The sequence below is a fragment of the Artemia sp. Qi Xiang Cuo genome, chromosome 9 (assembly GCF_049724085.1).
Source record: "Artemia sp. Qi Xiang Cuo chromosome 9, ASM4972408v1, whole genome shotgun sequence".
Lineage (NCBI taxonomy): Eukaryota > Metazoa > Arthropoda > Branchiopoda > Anostraca > Artemiidae > Artemia > Artemia sp. Qi Xiang Cuo.
In genome coordinates, this window is record NC_142802.1 from 2,514,078 (window position 1) to 2,541,112 (window position 27,035).

Here is a 27,035-nt window from a genome sequence, read left to right on the forward strand (position 1 = left end):
ACGAGATTGTTTTTATATTTTTTGAACTTGAAATAAGTAAATAAATTTGCCGTACAAATCAGTCAATACAGAATCAACTCCATATAATCAAATCGTTCTATTTTTTCTATGTCGAGAACTGCTCTAGGCAGGATGATTAGTAGATCAGAATTTATATTTTTATGTTTAACCATTTAGTTATGTTTAGTCAGTTTTATGAAAGAAAAAATATTCCAAAAGCATCAATTACAAACTAGATGATTAATAATTAGAAATAATGTATGAAAGTAAGCCAAATTTCCTTTTGGGGGATTGAACGGTTCTTTAAAAGGAAAAAGAATATATCCCAGAGCTAAGAACTTAGAAGCTGTTGAATTTTTTTTTAATGCCCAAAAGCTTTTTCTACTTTCCCTGTTTCCCTGTTTTCCCTGTTTTCCCTGTTTTTAACATACACAAAATCAAAAACAGCTTACTAAATTTCTCAATAAAAAAAAAAAAACAACAAAAAAACATTAGTTTGTACCAATCAACAACACTCTAAAAACTGACTTTGAAGACCAACTTAATCTTAATAAAATAATCACAACTGAGGTTGCTTAAAAGACTCGCCCTATTTTCTAGAAAAAAAAACAGCCTGATTCTAACCAACTTCAAAAGGCAATACCAGAAATACCAAATCCAACGTTTTTTAAGCCCCCCCCCCCAAAAGAAAAAACGAAGAAAAATAAATAAATAATTCAGACACCACGCTTCTTAGTCTTTAAGAATATTTCACAATGAAAATTAAAAGAAGTGACAAAAAACGTGACGCATGTTGTTTAAATCACATACTTAATGAAGGGGTGACATTAGTGGATTGACCAGGGGAGAGGATCATGAAAAGTTCTCAGTTTTCTAGAAATTGTAGAGCCTTGGAAAAGGACTGCTCATTCTAGATCATAAAATACACCATAATTTTTTAACTAATTCAAAGAGGAAGCTGATAGACAGACAGCACATCTTCAAAGCAGTCCGCACCGCATCTACCAGTATAATTGGCTATGACGGTGACTAGCAACTCTGAAAGCAATCGTGTGACATTATACAAGGGGTACTTAAAGGCATCCTACATAGCTTCTTTGTGCTTTTGTTGTTTCCTACATAGCCAGTATTTCTCAGTATACAACACTGTATAAAGATAATTAGCAGTAAGTTCACCGCAGATGATTTCTGGCTCTTCATTCGCGGTGCGAACAAACAGCTCCTCCCACATACTCTTTCATAAACAGCTCCTCTCATTTGATCTGCCATCAGCGGTCCAATTACTCTCGAACACGTATTTTGGCAGAAACTTTCTCAAAATGCCTTTGAAACCAACTCGAGACTTCGAAACCTATTTTTAATTCCTAAAAACATCTAATAATAACATTGCACTACTAATTACCAATTTCCATATATGTATTGGAATAAATTAATTTAAAATTACTTTCTTTAAAATTTAGTGTTCCAACGTTGAAGCCAAGTTTCGCATTCAAGAAAAATCTGACTTAACTACCCGTGAAAAGATCTAATGTCGCTTATGTTTTTACGTTCTCCGGAGCCCTCGCACCTCGGTTCGGGTTTTTATAATGGGTGAGATAGGGGACGATCATACTGTCTAATATTTATATACTGTGGTATACAGTTAGTAGTTTTCCGATCCTCACAGAGAGGTATATACGCCATGTGTTTTTTCTGCCGGTAGTCGCAAAAAAATAATCGAAGTTTCTAGACAATATTTTTAATAAATCAATAAAAGCTACAACATTAAAAGCTGATCACAGTCCAATATCACAGTTTGGTTTTCAAATCCATTAGGTAAAGGCTAGAAAATAAAAGTATATTAGACTCATATGAACACAAATGACACTACAAGTTTCGAAAAAAAATACAAAGATATGTCAACAACGAGCATAAAAAAAAAACAATGGCATAAGTTTTCACGTTGTGCGTCAATGGGACAATATTCAACCAAAAACCTCCTTTATTTATTAGAGTGCTATGGACATCAAAATACAAATTTTCCACCCCCTGCAACTATCTATTCATACTTGACAACCAGGATTTTCCAAAATTTTCTTTTGAAAACTACTTTTCTTTTTCAAAACTATGAACTTTTTATGGAAACATCCCAATATTCGTGAATTTTGTTACGTTTAACCGATACAATCTGACAACACTTGTTTGCCACAAAAATTTAGATGTTAACAATGTGGTGAAAAGGAAAAACGGAAAGCCATCTGAAAAGGAAAGCCACGCCTTCTTAAGCTGTTTGGGGCCATTCCTTTTTCGGCTCACTTTCTTCTGATTTTTCACATACGTTTCTTTTTTTTTATTTTAGCTTCCCCTACTACCAAACCGCACATGGAGGTCTTTTGTTCAAGGTCGAATTTTTGATTTTTTATTAACGAAAAATATGGTTGTGCAAACTTCTACCTCATTAATTCAAGTAATCCGATCGCATTTTTTACTATCCTTGCTGTTATAACAATTGCGCTCCATTTTTAACTACAAAGACATAAAAAAGAACAACTAGTATCTACAGGGTAAAATGCAACATACTGAACAAATAGACGAAATTACTTTAAGCCATGATTAGTAATAATCTGTGGAGCATTAAACTAGGGTAGTTCAATGATTTTTGTTAATATGTTCATTAATATGTTTCAAATTTTAGACTTAAAAAAGGAGCACATAGTGTGTAACGTCAAAAAAACCTGATATTCTTTAATAAATGTATGCTTTACAAGTATAACCAGGAGTTTCAAGGGTGTACCCTCTGGAAATTTCACAGTCTCAATTATCATTCTTATTGTGAGGAGGATTAAAGAAGGAGGAATACAAGAAAATCGTATATATTACAGTATGAAGAAGTTTCAAATCAGTGCTTACGGAATACAGTGAATATAATAAGAAATAAAATCTGTTTTTGAGTCTGCAACTGTAGAAAGGGATCATTTTCTAATATTATAGAGGGAAGGTGGGGGGGGGGGAGGGAGGATTTTATTTATATTCAAACTAAAAGTAAACAAACAGAACCAGCGTACTAACGGCTATAGGCAATCAATACTGGAGAGTGTGTTATAATTCATTTTTGAAGTTGAATTTTCCGCATAAAATAAGTTTTGCAAATCTTTAATATTTTGAATGTTACGTCACCTTTCAACTGTAAAGGGATCACAATGCGATTGGCTAATATCAAACCAACCATGTTTTCCAGATGAAGAACAACAGAAAGCCAAATTTTTGGTTTTTTTCGTGTTTTTGGCAAACTATCTGGAGCCAGTCAAAAAGCAAGTCACCCCCAAAAAGGATGGGAAGACGTTTTAAGGAGATTTATGGCAAATCGAAACTTCACTAGAGGGCGTAAAGAGCGAAGCTTCGAATAGACTAGGGTGGAGAAGCGTGTGCATCTGTTGAGATCAGCCGGCTTGGTGACACCGTGACTTGTGAGAGGTACTAATATTCATAGTAAGATTTATCTGATAGGCTATTCCGACTAGCTAAAAGTGGCAAATATTCATGAAATGGTTGAAATTCAGTACAGCTAAGGATTGATAACGAAAGTCTCTAATTCACTGGTCCTAGCTGAATTCAAAAAGCATTAGCTGGCTCCAGAGTTCAACTAACTCTTGCTGAGCCTTAGTCGTAAAAAATTGTGTAATGGACGAATCTTACAGCTGTATTCCCATAGCAATAAAAACATAATTTCAACCTTAGGAAAAGGCACTTTGACCCCCCCCCAAAAAAAAACAAAGAAAAATCCCTACGAACTCAATAACTGACGAGAAATTTCGTCAGTATCATTGTAGTTTTTCTATTTGATTCTTGTCCCAAATTTTCAAAGTTGATAAAATTAATTGACACCACTATTACCAATGCAGCATAAAACCATCCAAGACGCGTCAGGTCCTTGGCTTCTGATAGATCGTCAGAAATTTTTAGATTAGTTTTTTTTTTTTAATTCGTGGTTTTCAGTTCTTTTATTCACGTCGAATCTCCGAACGTCCCTTTAATTAATAAGATATTATCTGATAATTAAATATTCATGATACAGAGATAACGGTTCATTTATTATGGTGGCCGGCGTTTACCTTCCCGAAAAATACCCCCTCCCCGTGGAAAATAAGGTTCTCCCAAATTTGAGAATATTCTTTGAGTTTTGTTTTTTGAATTTCCGTAGGGGGAAGGAGTTTTGGTACTTGTGTATATGGGCCACTAACTCAAGTTTACGCGGTGTAAAAATTGAGAACAAACCGGTCCTTCGTTAGTTTTTATTTCAGCTTAGCGCGAGACCAGACAAAGACAAGTGACAGAATATATGGGAAATATATAATTTGGGCTATGTATTTGAACATAAGGGGGGAGGGGGTAAAGTATTTGGACAGTTTGAAGTCAGAAAACAATTCTTTCTAGGTATATGGTCACTAAAAAAAACCAGAAGAATAACGAGGTATCTGGAATCTTTGTTAACTAACTAAATAATAATAATAATAAAGGAAAAAAAAGTTTTTTTTTGTTTCAAGTAAATGTAATGTTTCATTTAAGTCTTTTTTCGAAGTGTTTAGTGTTTTTTTTTCAATGACCGTTTTTCCAAGCATTAAGTATTATTATTAGGGTAATGTAGTGTTTCATTAAGGTGGCGCATAATACACAAATACCAAAATTCCTTCCCCCTACGGAGATTAAAAAATAAAACCCAAATAAAAATTTCAAATTTGGAAAGCCTTATTTTCCACGGGGGGGGGAGTGGAGGGGGGCAGGGGTCCGAATTTTACACAGCGTAAACTTGAGTGAGTGGCGCATAATACACAAGTACCAAAATTCCTCCCCCCTACGAAAATTAAAAAAATAAAACTCAAACAAAATTCTCAAATTTAAAAAGCCTTATTTTCCACGGGGGGGGGGGGGGGTAAACGCCTAGAACCATTTATTATATATTTAAGGTGCATTTTATCAGGCTTTAATAAACTTATCCATTCGCCTTTGCGTAAGGTTCATTAACTATAATAAAAAAAAGACACACGTAGAGTTCCGATGTTTGTCAAACGAACAACATAATCTTGGCTCTGTATATATAAAAAAAGAAGAAACTCTGACAAAATCTGGATAAACTCTCCTACCTAATATACATAATAAAAAATGTTTCTACCTGTTCAAGTGTTTAATCAGCCATTCCAAACAAAGATTTCTGTTCTAAAATATATGGATCTAAGACATCCTTTCCTCTTTAATTCGCGAAAATGCTATACAATTGGCAAAACTTCTTCATCTTCAACAATTGTTCCCATCTATCAATGATCTGTCTGATAATATCCTGATACCTGTTACTATCTCTCAAATCTAATGCACTATCTTTCTTCTTTTCATCCACAATAAATTTGATCCTACACTACATCGGCACCATTGGCCGATTTAATTGAATTAATCCCGACAATTTTCTCAATATCATCAGCAATTACACAATTTTATTTTATAACGAATTTTGCCAAGAAAGCTTTCTTGGCAAAATTCCAAACTTGCCAAAACTTGCCAAGAAAAATTTTGCCAAGAATGTTCATCAAGGTTTCAGTTCCCTGTGCACGTTGTTGTTATGCTGTTTTTCTGTAGCCCTTTAGTTTTAATCTTTCACCATAAGACGATAATGTGTCTACTATTCGGTCACTGTGCTTCGGCATTGTCCATCAACCGAAATATATTTTGAAATTTTAATTCATTCTTTTAAGATTGAAAAACACATCAAAAATTTCTGAAAATGGTTGAAAAGACAAACATTTTCCTACTTTTTAGACAAATTTAGTCAAAGTAATAACTCCGGCCCAGTGAATGAATAGGTCCGAAACTGGTGAATCCATTGCTTTAACAATGTTGACTTTTGAGTTCAAGTTACAGTTATAGGCTTTCACAAAATTGTGTATTTCAGACGAAACATTAAAGATTAATTTTAAATATGTAAAGTAACGTTGGCTTCTTTAAGACCCATTCACCAGCCAGTTAATACAGGCTTTCGGAATGGACTGATTTTCGGTGTAATTAGAATCTCATGGCGAATAGGATTCAAAATACGACGATGAAAATGGATAAGGAATTGACTTGGCATGACAGCGCTGAACTAAAATATGGATATGGCCACTACAACTTTTTTGCACCATATAAACAAGTAGTCAGTTCTTCTACAGTGGCGATAGGCAAGGACAGACCGTAGTCCATCCATGAAATATCCTTTAAAACGATTTACAAGGACTTATTTGTTATTTAAATTGGAAAATTTATCAAGTGATTCTCAATACAAAAGAATAGCTCATTCTTCAAAACTCAGCTTGCTTTTTAGCAAGTAAAGTAAAAAACAAAACAAAAACGGTTAAGTCCATGACAAGTATTAAAAAACCAAGAGTTATAAGTCCAGTCAAATTAAAAACAGTAAAAATATATTAACAATCAATCATTGTTGGTTAAAGCTTTCACCGTCTTTATGATAAATTGAGTTTGGTTACCTACCCATCTGCATTGTAAGACGAGAATCTATACCTGCCGTGTGTCAACCTGCATTTCTGTTCTTCTGCGAACCTCAGCTATTTTTTGCTCTAAATAAATGGCTCTAAACCACACTTTCCACTTGAAGAATTTTCCATTACATTTATCATCCTCGTTAGTATTCTCACCTTCAATTAATCTTTCGTCTAGCCCGTTTCAACCCTTTCCAACCCATTTTTTCATCAAAACCCATATTTCTTGTTATTGTTTCTATTATTGTTTTATTGTTATACCCTTATTGTTTTATTGTAATACTGCTACACCCTATTATTGTTTCTATGTTCTTTTCAGACGAAGGAAAACCTACGTATTACCTACGTATACTATCAGATTGAAAAGGAAACCATTCGCAAGTTCAACCCGAAAGATTTGTCTTCTGGCAAAATATTTAAACAGATGAAGAGAGATGTAAAAAAAGGTCCAATATTTAGGCTGTTTCAGGTTCACGGAGTTTATTTCCTCAATAACCACTATTTTAATTTCATTTTGTTTTTCCTACATACAATTTTTTTTTACCTTACTCATGACAATTGGTACTACTTCCCGTTTTCTTGCAATGGTCTAAACCCACACCCTAGTCATACCCACAAAGCGGATCTGCAGGAGATGGGCGTATTCAGACCCGAGGAACCTCCGTTTTTTCAGCATCTCCCGCTCGTATGTAGCGTTCAAACCTCTATGAATTAACGCTGGCAATAATATTTCCTTCCCTTTATGCCAATGTCCTAAAACCACTGGATTTGTAAAAAAAATATATCGGAATTTCGTCAAAAATTCCAAAATTCGTCAAAAATATAGCCGAAAGCTCTTCCTAGAAAATGACAAGTTTTCTTTCATAATCTCTCAGAGTTGATGAAAAAAACAATAAACCTTTGCTCCCAACCACTATGCTTTAATATTGAGTTCCCAAAAAATAAAACAAACTTTTCAATAGATTTAATTTAGTTTATTTCCTGATAATCTATTAATTTAAAAAAGAGCATGTCACAATAATTATTTGACCACAAGATATAAATACAAATGGGAGAAGGTTAAGTGATAGATGTCACTTTTGGTCACTTGGCGATGTCTATCCTCATTCTAAACCTCCTGCCTGCCTGACTGTTGATAAATGACACCTAGACGAAGAAAATTAAAAAATACATCAGTTATGCTGAAGACTATTCCAATAAAACACATTACTAAAACTCTAAAATATATTCTTCAAAAATAATATTAAAACAAAGCTTCCTCACCCAAGACCGATCATAGAAAAACTCTATATTGTAACAGATAGACGGAGAAAATTATAGCAGATAAAATGGAAATATGCAAAAACAATACGACTAAATTATTGTCCAGAAATAACAAAAAAACTACTCCGCTGCTACGTGCGCCAAAAGAGCAGCAAAAAACTGATACTAAGGCGCCTGAATAAAAAAAAAATAAAATAAAAATCTAAGATAATTCAGAATATAGGCTTAGGGAAATTATGCAGCTAAGATCACAAATCAGAAGGTGTTCTTCAAACAGGTACTACCAACCCCTGTAGTGGGAAATTCAAAAATAATGTTATATAATCCTGAATTTACGCTTAGGTAAATTATGAAACTATAATCACACACGTAAACGTGTTCTTCATACTCATATATATCTATATATATATATATATATATATATATATATATATATATATATATATATATATATATATATATATATATAAACGATGTCGTTGTCTTTCAGCATAGAGAAAAATCCGTCATGAAATGAAAAAATAAAATATTACGAGGAAGAATATAACTAAGTAAAGATATGAACTTACCGCTTTAGTATCTTCTGCCACCAGCAGGCTGAGAACTATATCCTCCAGCACCACCACTTGGTGCTGCAACAAAAAAGGTAGCCATTATTTTCTCCCCTCCAGCTCTAAATAGGAAACTTACATAATTTGCAATTTCAAAAACTGAAAAGATTTTTTTTTTGGAATGGAATACTCGCCACTTCCCGAACGACAGAATTATTTAACACATTTTTATCAATCACATAAATCGAACAGGTAAATAGTAAAGTAAAGCATGAAAAAATAATGCGAAAAAGGGCATAAACAAGAAAAGCAAAAACAGGGAAAAAAGAAGATATATATATATATATATATATATATATATATATATATATATATATATATATATATATATATATAGTACAGTGGCATAGCGGCTTCACGACACGCACCAGGCTTCTATATATGGATTCTTATTGTCGCGTGTCTTTTAAACGCAGACAATTTGAGTCTTTTCTTGATGTCATGACGTCCAAATGGACCTTAAATTAGAAGTAGTGCCTTTGTAAAATTAATTTTCTTTTAATGCACCTTTAACTTTTGCCTCAGCTTGTCTTTTGTCATTATGAAAGACATATCGTCGAACCTTGTTCCTTTTAACTGTTCAGGTGGTGGGACAAAAACTTCTTTTTCTTCCAACGATTTTTCAGTCCAGATTTTTTATTTTCAAAGGTATGATAGGCATTGATGACCTTATCCACGTCAAAATCCAAAACCCAATCATTATTGCTATCATTTTCAATTTGTTTGGTTCATTTTACCTCGGCTTGTCTTTCGTCATTACGAAATACGCATAACCGAACCTTTACTCCCAGTCCCAATCACCATCGCTATCATTTTCAATTTAGACACGTTTTGATTCTCACCGTCCAGGTTGATTTTCATTGACTCGCTCACATGTTTGGTGTCACATTTCTTCTAACTGCGTGTGTCTTTGCTTTTCATTTTCAATTTTGACTTGCTCACATGTTCGGTGTCACATTCCTTCTAATCGATGTGTCTTGGCTCTTCATTTTCATTTTTGACACACCGAAGCTGTTATTCTAACCGCCTGTGTATTTGCTCTTCATTTTCATTTTTGACTCGCTCATATGCTCGGTGTCGCATGTCTTCTAACCGCGTATGTCTTGTCTCTTCATTTTCATTTTTGATACGCCGCCGCTTTTCTTCTAACCGCGTGTGTGTTTGGTCTTCGTTTTCATTTTTGACTAGCTCACATGCTCGGTGTGGCATATCTTCTGACCGCATGAGTCTTTGCTCTTCATTTTCATTTTTGACAAGCTCTAACTGTCGTTTTTGCATATCTTCTAAGAGCCCGTGTCTTTGCTCTTCATTTTCATTTTTGACACGTTTTTGGATTTTGGTTACTTCAGACAATTTAGCAATGGCCTTTGCTTTAGCTGCCCGTATTGGCGTTGTCGCAATTGATGATCCAGGTTGTCGATTTTCACATCTTATAAGGTTTGATAGTTCAGGTGTTGGTTCCAAAGAATCACCATTTATAGTAACTGCAACTGTAAATTCTCATTTTTTGGGCCTTCCAACAGACATTATATTATATAAATAACTGATGCGGTGGAAAATCAACAATCTTATTTATTATATGCATAACATCATATCAGAAAATGCTTATATGATGTACCAACATAGTACATGACGTCATTTGCAAAAACCAAACGGCTCTTAACGAAGTTTCTCAGACTTCTGTCCTATCTAGATCGTTTTTTTTGAATGCGAGAATATCCCCAGATACTAATTTTCCCGAAAAAATATGGAGCCGTTTTTGAGAAAAACTACATACATAAATGTACAATTATTGCTCGTTTATAAAGATAGTATATATATATATATATATATATATATATATATATATATATATATATATATATATATATATATATATATATATATATATATATATATATATATATATATATATATATATATATATGTCTTTTAAGATATGTATGTGCCAATATGTACCCAATAGCCAATAACTTTGTGCTAAAATGAATTTGTTCCTGAAATTCCCCGCCACAAGCTGTTGGACTTCATAAAAGAAGAACTGTCCAAAACTGACGAGACGGTGAGAGGAAGCAAAGAGGTAAAAGTTGAAGAAACTCAAGAGCAATCTGAGAAGATCAACACGAAAGAATGTGGACTTAAGACAGAAACAGAAGATACAGACTGGGTAATTTGTTGTTTATTTATTTTTCGAGCTTTGGTTCATATTGAATTTCTTTTAAAGACATTAAAGAAGTTTTTTATGGTAGTGTTTTTCATTTAGTACAACAGATGTGGCTCATTCTCTTTTCTTGTTGCTAAAGCATGGAGGAACAAACAGTTATTACCATTGATCCAAGTGGTAATCCAAAAGCGAGTTGTGGCCTGAAAATGCAATCCTCATGCTGTTGACCCCTTTTCAAAACCTTTAATGTATCATCAGGGGCGTAGCTCCAGTAGTTTTATTGGGGAGGGGTGAAAAGGGGTCTACATCCAGAGAGTCAGGGGGCATGGGCTATATTATGATTTTTTCTACAAATCATAGAGATGGGGACAGCTGCCCCCTTGACCCTCCCCCCCCCCGAAACGACGCCACTGTGTATCACTAAGGCTCAGACGTTCTTGAGAAGTTGTACAATCTCTTTCAAGATTCATTCCAACTACCGGTATTAATGACAATTAATTAATCCCTCGATCCGAGTCTCACCGAGGATCTAGTGGGAGGAATACCATTGAAAAATATTTTCTTGAAGAAATTACTGGGTTGCTAAAATATAGAAAAGAAATTTTTGTTCCTTATATTTTAATACTACCTTATTTGTCAAAAGTAATATTACATTTGAATGAATGAATGAATATTCATTCCTATATTCATTGAAAAAAAAAAAAAAAAAAAAAAATCATTTTTTTTTTCAATGAATGGAGGAGCATTTATAGAATATCGTTTATAAATACGTCAGCACTACGTCACTCATTAAAACCCAATAGGTGGCCGACAAGAGGAAACAATTAATTTGAATAAGACACAAAAACAATATTGATATATGACAAAGATACCAGAGATACCTGCACGAAGATACCAGAGATTGACAGAGATACCTCTTTTGCACTCTACACCAATTCTGGCAAATTACCCAATAACTGGCAGACAAGAGGAAACAATTAATTTGAATAAGACACAAAAACAATATTGATATATGAAAAAGATACCAGAGATACCTGCACGAAGATACCAGAGATTGACAGAGATACCTCTTTTGCACTCTACACCAATTCTGGCAAATTACCCAATAACTGGCAGACAAGAGGAAACAATCAATTTGAATAAGAGACAAAAACAATATTGATATATGAAAAAGATACCAGAGATACCTGCACGAAGATACCAGAGATTGACAGAGATACCTCTTTTGCACTCTACACCAATTCTGACAAATTACCCAATAACTTGCAGACAAGAGGAAACAATTAAATTGAATAAGACACAAAAACACTATTGATATATGAAAAAGATACCAGAGATACCTGCACGAAGATGCCAGAGATTGACAGAGATACCTCTCTTGCACTCTACACAAATTCTGGCAAATTACCCAGTAACTAGCAGACAAGAGGAAACAATCAAACTAAATAAGCCACAAAAACAATATTAAAATGATAATACGTAACAATACTAAATAAAATTATTGCAACAAACCTTAACCCAGGGTTTCAGCATTCTTATTTTCATAAAATTCCGTATTATTCTTAATCAATATTCTCAATTAATTATCAATATTCTTAATTACTTTAAGAATACTATAGACAACGAAAGAACAATATAAATAAACAAATAAAAAAAACTTGAGATATAAACGTCGATTGAGAATAAGCTAGTCAAATTTGAGGAGGGGATATCCCCACTCATAAACAGAATAATTTCTATACGTTTTAAGTTTTAATAGTGTTCCTTACTTTCAGTTGAATTTTTTTAAGGTAGAAAAAAACTGTTTTTGTTATTTCATTTCTGACCGTTTTTCAAATCATGCCCAGGCCTAACCAAGATATTATTTGGGGTACCTGCCCCATAAAACTCACTTATAAGCGAAAATCGTTGATAAATTATATGTATCAATAATTGAAAATTGATTGATAGTGTCCCGCTATTTCAGTTATTTCTGCTTAAGAATTAAAATGTTAGATTGCAATGAAATTTTTGACAAAATTTAAATATTCGGTAAAAACTTTCTTAGAACAGTAACTTTATTGGACAAGTCCTTAACAATATTTTACAACAAAATTTGATGGGACAGAAAGGGGTATTATAATTGATATGGATAAAAATGCCATGTGACTTTAGTTCTTCTACGCGGTTGAAGTCATCGCGACATCTACAATCGCCTTTTGCACCTCTGTGCCGGTAGGCAGGTAAATGTAATATTTTATACCAAAAAACAATCCATGGAATAGACCAAAAACAATCCCAGGAATAAAGATGGATTACATATGCATTTCTACCCCCCCCCCCCTCGCCTTCCCCCAAATTCATTTCTATATTCATCTGAAAGCTCAATAAGAGTTAGGATATTTGAACATGAAAATTTAATTTTTGAGACACCCCCTCACCTAAAAAATCACCCACCACCCCAATCATCCCCTCATAATAGTTGATGCGTGCTAACACATCACTGTGAAAATTATTTTATAAGACATGAAGCAGATCAGTTTAGTTAAATGAAGCTTTAAAATAAATGTCAGAAACGTTTTTTTGCAATAAGAAGGGATATATCACCCCACAGCACCCCTATTTAGGCTTAGCCTAAACGGAAAAAGATGAGGGACTAACTCCTACCCTCCCTCCATACCTCTTTCTATATTTATCTGACTGGTCGTGAAGTTAGACAATTTGGGCGATGAAATGCAATTTTTTTTAGACAGCCTCCACCCCCCCCCCCGCTCATCCTTCATAATACCCAATGTACAGTTATACATCACTAAACATAATTTCATGAGAAACATAATGAATCAACTTGGTCATCAAGCATTAAGATAACCATACATATTAACCATTTATCTTGTATGGACTCCCTACTTTTCATGAATGAATACGCTACATTGTGGCATAAACTCCTATGTAACTGGGAAACTATTTCAGAATTTCCAATCGATAGAATTTTTTTTTGCTCCAAAACTGTAGTTTGGTGCCACAAAATTGCAGAAAACGCCAATTTCCCGTAGCAAAATATTTTTTGTGACTTTAAAAGGTCGCTAGAACATTTAACTTCTGTTTGAATGAGCCCTCTCCCAATCTTCAATGACCATTAATTCAATACGATCACCGTTATAGAGAAAAAAAAAAAATTCTTTACAAAGAAAAAGCAAAGAGGTCAGCACTGTTTCTGTTTTTCGCAGAAACGGTAAAAATTTCAGATGGAAATTATTTGCAGGTTTATTTCACTAAAATAATAAAAAAAGACTCTGAACAAAGAAAAAAGGTATACACCCTTTGTTGCCATTATATACAGTCCAATTTTTTCAAGTACTTGATTATTTCCAACTTGATTTACTTTTTAACATGACTTACGAGTATGGACAACACATTTTTATACAGAAACATTGTTCCGGAGTGTTAATACTTCTACTGCTGGGCTGTTTCAGTTTAGTAAAAAATTCAGTTATTACCATGGTAAGAAAAAACTTGTAAAAAACAGCAATTAATAAACGGAACAGAAACATAAGAAAAAATTATGAGATTAAAGTGAATATGTACTAATATAGATCAATACAAAAGACCGAATATACAAAAAGACCATATGAATTAAAACTAATCCCTTAAAAACATTCGAAGTTCAAGCGACTTTGCATTCATTGGTGAGTACTGCTATTAGCAGATCAGAATTATTTCTCGCTCAAGAAAACTGGAATCCTTATATGCCCTGACAATAGTTGTTGCTAGGCAGGCAGTGCTTATATAGTTGGCATTTTGACTTGAAAAGTTCATCCGAAGCCCAGTCCTGTCGAGAGACTTAGCAACCAAGCTGTCTTCTTGATCTGGATTCGGCGATACATTTTGTTAGTACCTGCCTTGGTAGGATCGACGTCAATTCGGAAAGATGCGGAGTTCAATTGGACTGCTGGAGAATTGAGGAAATGGACTTGCGTGCTGGGTCTATATCGCTCATATTATCGTAAATTGCAGGGTCCAAAAAGCCAGATCTTGTAAAGAATAGCATATCAAAATTGGGAATGATTTTTGAATTAAAATAGACGTTGGTGGACTGTGATGAAAAAGTTAAGAGCCCTGACTAATTAAAAAAAAAGTCGTCAGACAGTCTGAGTGAGAGGCAAAGCTGGCATAAACATATCAAACTTGGGACTGGCCGAAAAATAACTTGAATTAAATAGCTAATAATTCCTTCTGGCCACTGACTGACCATCATTATTATTTGTTTGCTTTTAGTTTTCTTTTCTTTTTCCTTAGATGATTTAACCAATTTTTTTTTCCTCTTTTTACCGTTGATATAGGACCCCAGGCGTGTAGTTGAAATATTTCGATTTTTATTGTTTAAAGTTTTTTTTTCTGTTATTTAAACTACACCCGTTTTCTCTCTTAAACTTAGAAACGGCAAAACTACAAAAAAACGGAACAGAAACAGAAATGGTACTAAAAAAACTATTACCTGTTTTCTTTTTTTTCATTTACTAAAAAAAAAAAAAAAAAAAAAACAAAAAAAATAAAAAAAAAAAACAAAAAATGATTGCAAAACTTCAAATTTACAAATATCAGTTTGAAACCTTCAAAGCAAGGTCTCAAATATGCTGATGCTAACGGTACAATTTTCCTTAAGATCACTTGCCTTTTTGGGGGCGTTACCCCCTTTTTCGAAAATCAGGCAAAATTTCCCAGGCTTGAGGCGTCTAAGATCACATTAAACTAATGAATTTTACATATTTGGAATCAGAATTAAAATCGTTACCAAAATTTCCTCCTTCAGTTTCCATTACTGTTGCCCAAGTGACTCCTTACTTACAGTTCGTCACCACAAACTGAAAATTAGAACTTACAACTCTAAAACCTAAACATTTTTGAAACTGAGAAAAGTTCACTAATCCAAAAAACTTTCCTTTAAATCATACACTGATGTTTTAAATACACTCTCCTACAACCTCGTATCAAACGATTTACTTCAATCTTGTTTTTTTTTCTTTTTTTATCAGTTGTTTCACAAACTTTAGATATAAATGCCATTTGAAGATGTTGAAAGAGGGGAAATATATTAAAAATAACTTAGAATTAGAAGAAAAACTTCAAATAAGAAATAACCCCACAGTATACTTCATTGTAACATATTTACGTAAACAAGGGCGTACTATTGCATGGTCGCTGACTTCAAGGAAAAAAACCAAAAATCATCACAACATATACTGAATAATCTGCTACAGAATGACTAACAACAACTAATAAAGAATAAAAAACAATAAAAAACAACAGCTAAGGGCCAAATTAAAAACAAAAACCCAAATTAAAAAATGTAACAACAATAAAAAAACAACAACTAAGGGACAAATTAAAAATAAAAACCCAAACAAAATAAACAGTGCAGAATCCCTTATGTTTGAATTAAAAAAGTTTCCTCTCCCCCTACCAATTAATTTAAACTTTTCAACTGCAAAGAATTGGAAGAAATCATTAACAATGTTACACATAAAACCATAGCTGATATAACAAGAGATAGTGTTTATTGTATGTTTAAACAAAATGACAAAACAATAAAAACCGTAAAGAAGAGACAAACGAGGATAATAACATTCTATTCGTGAAATTTCCGAAGGAAATTCCGTTTTTAGGCTATTTAAACTAGTTGCCATAATAAAAAGCAAAAATAGGAATTTAAACATATATTAGCTATATCAAATCTGTTTCGAATCAGTCTGCTCAGCGCTATATCAAGAATTCAAAACAGACGACAATTTTCTTTAGGAGGGTACTAGAAAAAAGGAGCACTAAATACGAAAAACTTAAAAAAAAAATATAAAAAAATTAGCCACTTACCAGAATAAGGAGCAGGTCTTTGGGAGCCACCCTGGTAACCAGCACCTCGCATTGGTCCGCCACCTCCGTAGCTTGACTCTTGTCCATATCCACTACCAAAGGAAGGCTGTGATGGTTGACTACCCCATCCTTGAGGTGCTGCAGCTTGTGGTGCACCACCGTAACCTGAGCCATGGCTTCCTCCGGCTGTGCCACTTTGTGTTGGATATCCACCCCCACCATATGGTTGATTAGGGTAAGCAGTTGGAGGGGGGTATGATCCTCCCCATTGCTGCTGTGGAGCGGCACCGTAACCTCCCTACAGATTCGAAAAATTGGACTTCTTCAAAAATATTCTTCCTATTCTATGAACTCTTCTATTTGTTGGAATAAAGCTACACGTTAAAAATATATGCAAAGCATCAGATATAACATAAAATCGCGAAGAAAGGAAGAACAGTTTCACTGAGAAATATTATTCATTTAGACTTGTGTTTTTTATTCAGTTACCCTTTCACCGTTACTCAGAAAGGGTCATCCTATTTTAGTTTTGTGTTTTGTTTTAAGATTGGCTTTTAATATTTTTATCAGTTTTATTCTGCACTGAGGACGGTCAAGGGAGGTCTTGACCGTAATATTTGCATAATTTTTCAATTTTTTCACTGTCTGTTTTATCGTCCTCGTTTTCTTCCTTTCTTCGCGATTTTATGCAATATAATGATTAGCCAGTGTGGTCCCAGAAATTATTTGCAAAGCATCAGATGCCTCATTTCTTATATCTTAGCATTCATGCTCTTGAATTAAAAAAAGAGCCATTTAACTACTGTGAGTTGGGACACCAGCTTGTTCAGAGAAACATATGGATTAGGACTTACTTTTAGAAACAGTTTTGAATTTAATCTCTATAGTTTGTTTTAAATATCCGCAAAAACGGCCCTGATACCTGAATAACCCAACCATGAGAACCAATGCACGAAATTAGACCCAATAAACCTTAAAATACTCAAGATATATTGAAATTTTTAGAGGGATTAATTTTTAGAGTCTGAAATATTTCGCCCATTTTTAGATCATTGGAAGTTTCTGAAATAGTTTACAAAAAAATGACACTGATGACTGATACAATATATCAATGTACTAAGGACATCAAAATAAAAGCATTTTTACCTCCATAATTCATCTTAGGTCTATTCTACCTGAAAAAAAAACGATTTTCCAAGACGTTTCTTTGATTAAATATGAATTCGCAGTAAACCGAATGCAGTCTAACTAACATATTAATCATCCCATTTGTCACTGTCATCAAATTTATTTTTAATTACTTACAATAAAATGTTAAATACTTAACAGTTTTACACTTTACCCCTAATAATGAGGAGGATCTTAATTGTCCTTAAATTAGGTCTTAATTTCCAAGAAATATTGATTGTTAACTTTTTAGATGTACTTTAAGATGAACTGATTATGAAAGTTGTGAAACTAGTGGTGATAGTAAGGAAGCAGAACTAATGGACTGAATATGCAAGTTGTGAACTGAGAAATGATACTGATTAGTGAGAAAGAACTGGTTATGAAAGTTGTGAAATTAGTGGTGATAGTAAGGAAGCAGAACTAATGGACTGAATATGCAAGTTGTGAACTGAGAAATGATACTGATTAGTGAGAAAGAACTGGTTATGAAAGTTAATAATTTCTTAGACTACACTGCTTTTCCATTTACAAGAGTTTGAGAGAAAAATGGGTTTAATTTAAATAAGCAGTGCCAGTCGTACTAAAAACAAAAGCAACAGGAAAACAGTAATTACAAAAAAATTCCAAATATTTCGACTCCACATCTGGGAGAAATTAACGAAAAAAATATAAAAAAAATTAGTTAATCATCTAGAGAAAAAGACAGAACAACATAAACTAGAAATAACAGATAAGAACTCACATTTTAACAAAACTTCCCAAGTTCGGCAAAACTGTAACCACAGAAAAGACTCATAGACATAGAGGAACACCCATAGACACATAGAGGAACATTATCTAGAGATTTTGGCGTCTTTTCTATGATTACAGTTTTGTCGTACTTTGGAAGTTTTGTTAAACTGTGAGTTTTAATTATTTGTTTCCTCTTGTTTGTGTTGTTCTTTGTCTTTTTCTTTAAGTTGATTAACTATTATTTTTTCTTTTTTCCCCGTTGATAAAGGCTCCCGGATGTGAAGTCGAAATATTTGGATTTTTTTAAATTAATATTTTATTGTTGCTCTTGTTTTTATTACGTTTGTCACTGCTTTATTTACATTAAACCCGTTTTTCTTTATTGAAATCTCCCGTTTTTCCTGATTATGATTTCTTGACAATTAGAACCGTTTTTCTTTATTAAACTCTCCCGTTTTTCTTGATTTCTTAATAATTAGACCCGTTTTTCTTTATTGAAATCTCTCGTTTTTCTTGATTATTATTTCTTGATAATTAGACCCGTTTTTCTTCATTAAACTCTCAAGTTTTTCTTGATTGTGATTTCTTGATTGCTTGATAATTAGACCCGTTTTTCTTTATTAAACTCTCCCGTTTTTCTTGATTATGATTTCTTGATAATTAGACCCGTTTTTCTTGATAATTAGACCCGTTCTTCTTCATTAACTCTCCCGCTTTTCTTGATTGCTTGACAATTAGACCCGTTTTTCTTTATTAAACTCTCCCGTTTTTCTTTATTAAACTCTCCCGTTTTTCTTGATTATGATTTCTTGATAATTAGACCCGTTTTTCTTTATTAAACTCTTACGTTTTTCTTGATTATGATTTCTTGATAATTAGACCCGTTTTTTTTATTAAACTCTCCCGTTTTTCTTGATTATTATTTCTTGATAATTAGACCCGCTTTTCTTTATTCAAATCTCCCGTTTTTCTTGATTATAATTATAAATATATAATAATTATAAACGCCGGCCACCGTCTTAACGCTGCACCCTTTGGAAACAAGATCATAAGACCTGTTTATAAGAAGAGATAAAAAAGGATACCCATTAAAGAGAAAATTAATCGGTACAGCAGGGGTTTGCCATACCTATCCATTAGAGCTCCATCAAAAATATTTTTTTTAACATCATAAATAGCTAAGAAGGCTAGGTGCTGACAACAATAAAAATATTGAAAAAAAAACGGATAAAAAGTTTTAATTGAATATCTTACAAAAAACGTTTCCCGACTTCGAATAGTTTGTAAACATCTATATTTTAAATGTAAATGCTTTAAAGTGAATAAAACACTTTAGGGATTAGAGGACTTTTTGCTTGCGGTGGATAAAGCAGATGCATGTGGTCACTTAAGTTTGCGTTCTATAATGTTTTTAATTTAGATAATTGCTTTGAAACCAAAATCTTGAAATTAATATAGATTATAAATTTTAGAGATTTACAAATTACCCAGCCAAAAGATCTGATAACTCATATTAAAAAACGATTTTTCACGATGCCAGAGCTAAGCTTGATTTCTACAATAGCTTCATCGCTAGCGTTCGACTCTCCGTTTACATTTCCAGGGCTACCCCTTTCCAAATCCTCACGAGGATCAGAACAAAAATGGTCCAGTCGACCAACCTGGACTAAATCAGTTTTTGCACGTTCTACATTCTATTTCTGTCTTACCAACTGGTGTTTTAGAAAGAGTCGCGAGGGGACTCCACAGTCTCAAGAACTGGAACCATTGACTTTCAGCTTTACTAATTTTTTAATTGGGGTATAACTTTTAATTACTGACGAGTGCGACAAGAAAAAAACAATTAAAATGCCATTTGCTAAGATAGCATCTTCTCGGTACAGACAAACCTGGAAAGTCTCGCTCATCTTCCAACAAAATGATATCATTTTTTATGTCTCTCTTTTCCTACTGCCAACAAACAGTCACACTAATGCACTTCTACGTGCACAAGCTACAATGAATAGTTAAAAGATGTTTGGTTCTCGAACAAGTGAAGGAGTAAATAGACTTCACCAATTTGTTGGCTGAGACAAAAACTAGAAAACCTCACCCTGATCGCTAATTTGGGACATTAATGTAGCCCCAAAGGTTTCTTTCAAATATCAAGTTTTTTTTCGGTTTTAGCTACTCAAAAAAGACAATATTTTATGTAAATAGTTACTTGGTATAAAAACAGCAGCGCACACGGCTCCTCCGCCCGACTCAATAAATAGTGATTAGTACAAATGAAAGTTTCATTACTTATACACTTAGAAGGCTGAACTACAAGAGGTTTTACCTGTGTGGCAGGTGCTCCTCCACCATATCCACCACCCCAGCCACCAGAAGAACCCTGGTTATAGCTACCACCTCCAGTACTGCCTTGATTCCAACCAGGTTGTTCATTTGCCCTTGGGCCATCCCAGCCACCACGACCACCTGTGGCAGAGCGATCTTGCTTTTGTTTATGAGCAGTCATTTCTTGTTTGCTCAAGGCTTTTTTAACATCAACATTACGACCCTTTAGGTAGTGATTACCTTCAACTGAAAGAAAATAAACATAAGTATAAGCAATAGAAAATGGGATGGAAGGTTCTTTTGACTATTTTTGTGTGGTATTTGAAAGATATGGCTGTTTTTCTGAATATTGTACTGCCATTTGAACGTTTTTTCTCGGTGTGGGACAACTATGTAAAGGTACACAGTCATTAATGTGCATGTTTGTTGTAGGATTACCACTGAGATCATTAACAATATCCCATACTAGCAAAAAATAGCCTATACCTAACATACTTTTTGATCGTAACTACCACTAAAACTCACAGCAGCACCAAACCTTCTGAGCTGTGTGAACACAGCTGCGTATGCTTCTCCTCCGCCCGATCCATTCAAAGCTTCACTCTTTACCCCCTCCCCCAAATTTCTGGTTTCCCTTAAATCCTTCCTTGTGACCTCTTCCGACCCTTTTCGGGGACGATCTGCTATTCATTTGGCCCCAGATAGATGGCTAAAAAGGACAATTTTTGGAAATTTTGTCATCCTTTGTCCGTAAAACATACTCTAGTCCTCTCAGCCTTTCTTCCTTATTAGCCCATTGTTTAATATATAAACTTCCCGAGATCCCAAGTTCAAATATTAAATTCCATGATCATGAGAGAAAAAAAAAAAGACAAGAAGCTAGTCCCCGAAGTTGTGCCAAAAACCGGCGGCGCGCCACCGAAAACCTATCATCGCTCCGCCGCCGCCAGTGATACGGTCGGCGGCGGCAAGCCGAAAATTTGAAGCCCCGAATTATTTTCTGAGACTATTGAAAAGCAAATATAATGCAAAATCTAATGTTTGATGGTACGAGCAAAATTTTTGGATCCTCTCAAAGCATTTTTGTACCTACTCATCAACTATAGACTTTAGAATATCATTCACTTGTTTCTGTCCTCTTCGCTGCAATGTAACATTTTCTAATAAAAATGAGTTTCGACTAGCCATGATATTCCTCGAATCCCTTATTTAGAAATGCTTTACCATATCCAAAAGGCAGCTATTCTACAAAAGCCTTAGAACAAGATTTTTACATATGTACATGGAAACATCTACAAAGTGGAAGAACTAAACTTATATGAAAATTTTTTTTGTCTTCCTAACAACATTCTCGAAAAAATTCAAGTTTAAACTAGAAATGAAATCCTTAAAAAATTTTGTGATTTAGATTAGGTTATTGAAGCTGATGCTCAGTTGCTCATTCTGCAGATTGCTGATCATCTGCCTCCTATGTTACCAAGATAAGAACAATAGAGGTCCTTAAAATGGAATGCGCCCACAAGATGGAATGCAACATATAGTATGGTGCAAAGTATTATTTAATACAAAGGCCCCCTGGCAAGTGTTTTCTGCAAACTTGGGAAACCTGACCTTGCTCTAGATTATGAGGAATATGAACTAATGCGTGACCTTTGCTGTCTACTATCAAGTTTTTCAACTATTGAGGGAGAATTCTTTCCCACCCTAAATGTTGCTCTGCTCTGTCCGGACCTCCTAAAAGGTCACCTTGGGGAGTAACCAAATGATAGTAGCTGTATTTTGCTTCTGAAAGAAAAGATGAGAAACAATTTTGATTTTTGCTTCCCATCTCATGGTGACAACTGCACTTTTGGACTTCGAAATATTCAAAACAAATGAAACTGATGACCATCTGAAGCTTCTTGATGGTTCACCGACAAGAAGGGAATTCTTGTTAGAAATGGCAAAGACTCTAGTGCTAGAGACTGACATAAGGTACTTTATCACACCTTCTGTGAACGGAATTTGTCCAATCAACACTCCAGGTTCCTAAGGTTCAACTTGTCGTGAGCATTTTAGTGCAGTAGAGATTTCTCTTGTACAAAGAGGAGAAGGCCCCCGAAAAGCTTGAAGAGGAGACTGTAATATTTGGTGCTGTCAGTGGATCAGCTACCCCAATCAGTCATGTGAATATAGCTAGTGAATTTTCTCAGAAGAGAAGAAACTCTAAATCTCCTCATCATACATAAAAAAGCAAGGCTGCTTGTTCAGATAAATGTGTGAGAGCAATGATGAAGAACAGGATGAAAATGATCGTGTGATTTGGCGTCAAGGCGATTTATATGTGGCATTGGCAGCTCATGCCAGGAGATGATCCTGTCCTAGTTGATGCAATCAATCCAACCATTGCCTTCTGAAAAATATATACCATTCAGCTGTCATGGATTGCAGCTTTGGCAAGAAAAGTTCTATCGTTGCCACCAATAAATGCTGCAGCAGAAAGAGATTTCAGTGGTGCAGGACTAATTGTCACTGCTATGCGTTCTATTTTGGGTCCACACCCTGTAAACAAGCTTATTTTTATACATGATAACTACAAGCTCATCAAAGCTTTAAAGGAAAGTGCGAGAGCTGATTTCTAGCTAAGTGTTTTGAATTTTTAATTTTGGCTCCTTTAACTGCATGAACATTGACAAAATAGGGAATTTAAAACTTAATTCAAATTAAATTCTGAAATTCAAAGCCAGAATAAAAAAATTAACAATATATTAATAATACATTTGATAATATAATTATAAGAATGCTTTTCTTTACAGAATGTTGCTTCTTTTTCTCCTTACACCTGGAAACGAACTTCTTAAAAAACGACATGCTAGCTTTCTGAACATTGGCTATATATATATATATATATATGTATATATGAAATAAAAATCGAATATTTAATCCTATACGCTAAAGTATAACTTTGATCGTGTGATATGCTTATCCGCCATGTTCAAGTACGTCCACGATAATAATTCCTTAATTGCTAAGATGAGAAGGACAAAAAATAAGCTCTTTCATTCTCAAAGGAGTTGGTTAAAATATTTAATCTTCAAACTTTTATTTTATCACTTGAGAAGATTCAATCTTGAAGCAATAACAAATAATAGCTTCTGCAGCGTAGAGTGAGAGGTTGAGGGATAAGGTAGTCAAAGAAGTGGAATGCAGGTTGCAAGACCAGGAAATTCGAACATAAAATAAGATATACACATTAAATTCCATTGATGTTATCATAAATTAGCCATGGATTTATGGTGCAAGTAAATTTGTTTCATTCAAGTTTTAGAGCTTAATTTGAATTAAATTTTAAATTACCTATTTGATTAAAAGAATGTTACTGAGAAGTTAAGATTGATATTTTGTCCTTATTATGTCCGAGGTTAGGTAATGGTAATGACGCTAGAAAGGAATTGTGGATCGAATTCCGATAAAAACTGATACCGGTTAAGCTTCCAAAACTTTTTTAAAGTAGCCAAAAAAAAACCTCGAAAATAGAACAAATATCGATCAATTGACGGCGCGCCACCGATAATTTTTCTGCGTCGCCGATGGTGGCATAATTGTATCCACCGCCACCATTTTTATTTCAGCGCGGCTTCGGGGTCGCAGCTTGGTTTGTTTCAGTATCAGTAATGGAAACAGCTATATACTTTTCTGGTATCATCTTTTATGAAGAAATTTGACAAAAGTTATTTTGAGACAATTTAACCATTAGATTTGTTGTTTTTTCCTCTTTTCATACTATTGGTTTTGACAATAGTTTCTAAAAAAAGGAACAATAATAAAGATACAGAAAAATTCTAAATATAAGATATTAAACTCCTTACACGCTTTTCCCTTGGTCCTAGGACTTGTTTACAATAGCGATGAAAGAAATCCAAACGAAAGGAAATAAACTTTGTCACAAAAGCAGAACTCAAAAGGCTGGGTAGCAAACCAATGCAAAATAAGGGAAAAAAGCTCCCAATATGGGAAATGGACTAGACACTTCAGAAGTTTATTTGAGACTGAGCGAAATTTACCCTGAACCTACAAATTCTAAATATGTTTATCACCAAATGGTACCACTAAGCAAGCTGAAGATTCTTGTGCAGTGATTAGTTTATTGTATCGTCGGTATATTGTCTCGATAACTATCTCATAATCTAGATAATTTCGGACACAACACTGCCTTTCCACGACGATAAATAAATAAATGTTCAAATAGGGATCAAATCCGTTTAATAGATCAGTGATTTTCACAGTGATAAAATTTCACAAAAATACTAGATATTTCGGTCACATATACAGTGACCGTCATCAGTAGTAAAACTGTTTTACTTTTTGTTAAATATGATTTACTACTGATGACGGTCACTGCATATGTGACCGAAATATCTAGTATTTTTGTGAAATTTTATCACTGTGAAAATCACTGTCTATTAGAAGGATTTGACCCGTATTTGAACTTTTATTTATTTATTATCTCATAATCCAATTTTAACTTTCTAACTTATAATCAGAAAACAGGAATTGAAGTTTTAAATAAGTCAAAACTAATAGTCAGAAACATACCCAAAAGAGTTTTGACCTATGTAGCCACTCGGACACTATTCTTGTCTAAATAACATTTAGGATAATTCACATTTAGCTTTAACTGCTTTTTGTGGGTCCAGATATAACCCCCCTCTCAATAAAATAAAAGAAGGAGGGAATAGAAACATTTAGGTGAAACCATGGAATAAAGTTTTGAGGCAAACCTAAGCACTGATAGGTGTGTAAATAAGTATTTCTTAATCCAACATGATAACATTCCATCCAAGTTTTACCCATTTGGATGGAATACACCCAAAGTGGGTAAAATTTTACCCATTTACCCATATTAATATACCCACAAGGACACTCTCTAAAGAAACATAAGGCCCGTTCTTTTGCACAAAGATCTTACATCTAAGATCTCACATCTTTCTGATGATTTCCGTTCTCGAAGATCTACATCGCCCCGGGGCATAACTTAAAACCCTTACCCCCATACTCTGGGGGGCTGTGTCAACCCCAAAGACCATGTTAATAGCTCTTTGGACTATTTTTTAACAAATGGCTATCTTAAAATTTCTATCTGATGCATTTGAGGAAAATATGACGTGGGGTTGGGGTATAGCCGCCCTCCGATAAATTTGATTCTTAAAAATGGCCCTTCAACTTCTGATTTCCAATACAATGAGCCCCCTCCGAAGTTTATACGACCACTGTTTCCATAAAAACCTTAAATACCCTTGGGGCATACCTTACAACCATTGCCCTGAGGGTTGTGAGGGGGTTCTCATCCTCAAAGACATAAGACCCGTTCTTTTGCACTAAGATCTTACGTCTAAGATTTCACATCTTTCTGCAAAGGTTTCCGTTCTTTTACCTCATCTTTGTTCTAAGATCTTACAGCTCACTGACGTTAGCAAAAACTGTGAAAGACGCCAACTTCTGCCATATAGAACAATGACGAGAGAACTTTGATGATATACTCATCATTGTTCTCAGACTGCTGATCAGAGCAGAATGATGAAAAACGTTTGCAAAAGAACGCCATAAGTTGTAAGATCTTTGTGCTAAGATTTCACTTTTAAGGGTTCTTTGTCAAAAGATGTAAGATCTTAGCACATAGATGAGTAAAAGAACGGCCCTATAATATTCTCTATGACGCTTAAAGAGCAGTGAGAAAATAAAAGCTGAATTAAGAGCATTAAGACCACACACTGAAATATTTGTCATTATACGTTTGTCAATTGTAATTATAAGTTTGTTATTTGTCATAATATTCAACTACGGGCATTGAGACCAGAGGCGTAGTGCTATAACCTCTTGTCTCGTGAAGATCGGCATTTGGTATCTTGTCAATAAGCTTTACCCCTAAACAATAGGACAAGTTTTGGCTAGTTATGCTAGTAACATCTTACTACTGTATGATAACAGTGAATTTCAAGCATATCAGAGGACTAGGAATTTCATTCTGAGGCAGACTTTCGGTCTAGTTCCATGTCTTTTGATCAAGAACATTGTCTTTTGATCAAGAATCAGTTTACTAAGAACATTATCGAAGTTCTCTTCAGTTCATTCCTATTAGCCAGTGATACTAGCTTAACTAATATTAGTGATCGTGTGATCTTTGATATCCTTTAATTTTCATACCAGCAGAACTTCAACCAACTGGAGACAATCAAGGTGTGCGTCATGAAGCCTGGAACATTTGCCTCTTTTCCTTAAGCAGCGTTTACATGAGTGTCTAGCTAGAATCCCATGTCTATACATGTGTCTTTATTTGTTCACGAGTAAAATTCGGTGATTGGCTAGACATGTTACAGCTAAGCATCCGGTTCTAGACTCTAGAACTCAAAGTAAGATTTTTGATTGCATCCAATCAGAATGTGCCAA

The 27,035-nt window shown here is 34.2% G+C and overlaps 1 protein-coding gene across 3 annotated transcripts in view; it reads right to left on the reverse strand.

The window, feature by feature from the left end:
* Positions 1–1,731: 1,731 nt before the first annotated feature.
* Positions 1,732–27,035, reverse strand: part of LOC148948222 (heterogeneous nuclear ribonucleoprotein A1-like 3) — a 58,164-nt gene continuing 32,860 nt past the window's right edge. For 2 of the 3 annotated variants that reach the window (XM_089094213.1, XM_089094214.1), the window contains exons 5-8: positions 20,611–20,855; positions 16,389–16,686; positions 8,336–8,398; positions 4,952–7,649 (exon numbers count right to left, since the gene is read on the reverse strand). In XM_089094213.1, the coding sequence (XP_088950339.1) occupies positions 8,340–8,398; positions 16,389–16,686; positions 20,611–20,855 (602 nt within the window). In that variant the 3' untranslated portion in view covers positions 4,952–7,649; positions 8,336–8,339. Of the gene's footprint in view, positions 1,823–4,951; positions 7,650–8,335; positions 8,399–16,388; positions 16,687–20,610; positions 20,856–27,035 lie in introns of those variants that run through there. The other variant, XM_089094215.1, reaches the window with a different exon arrangement.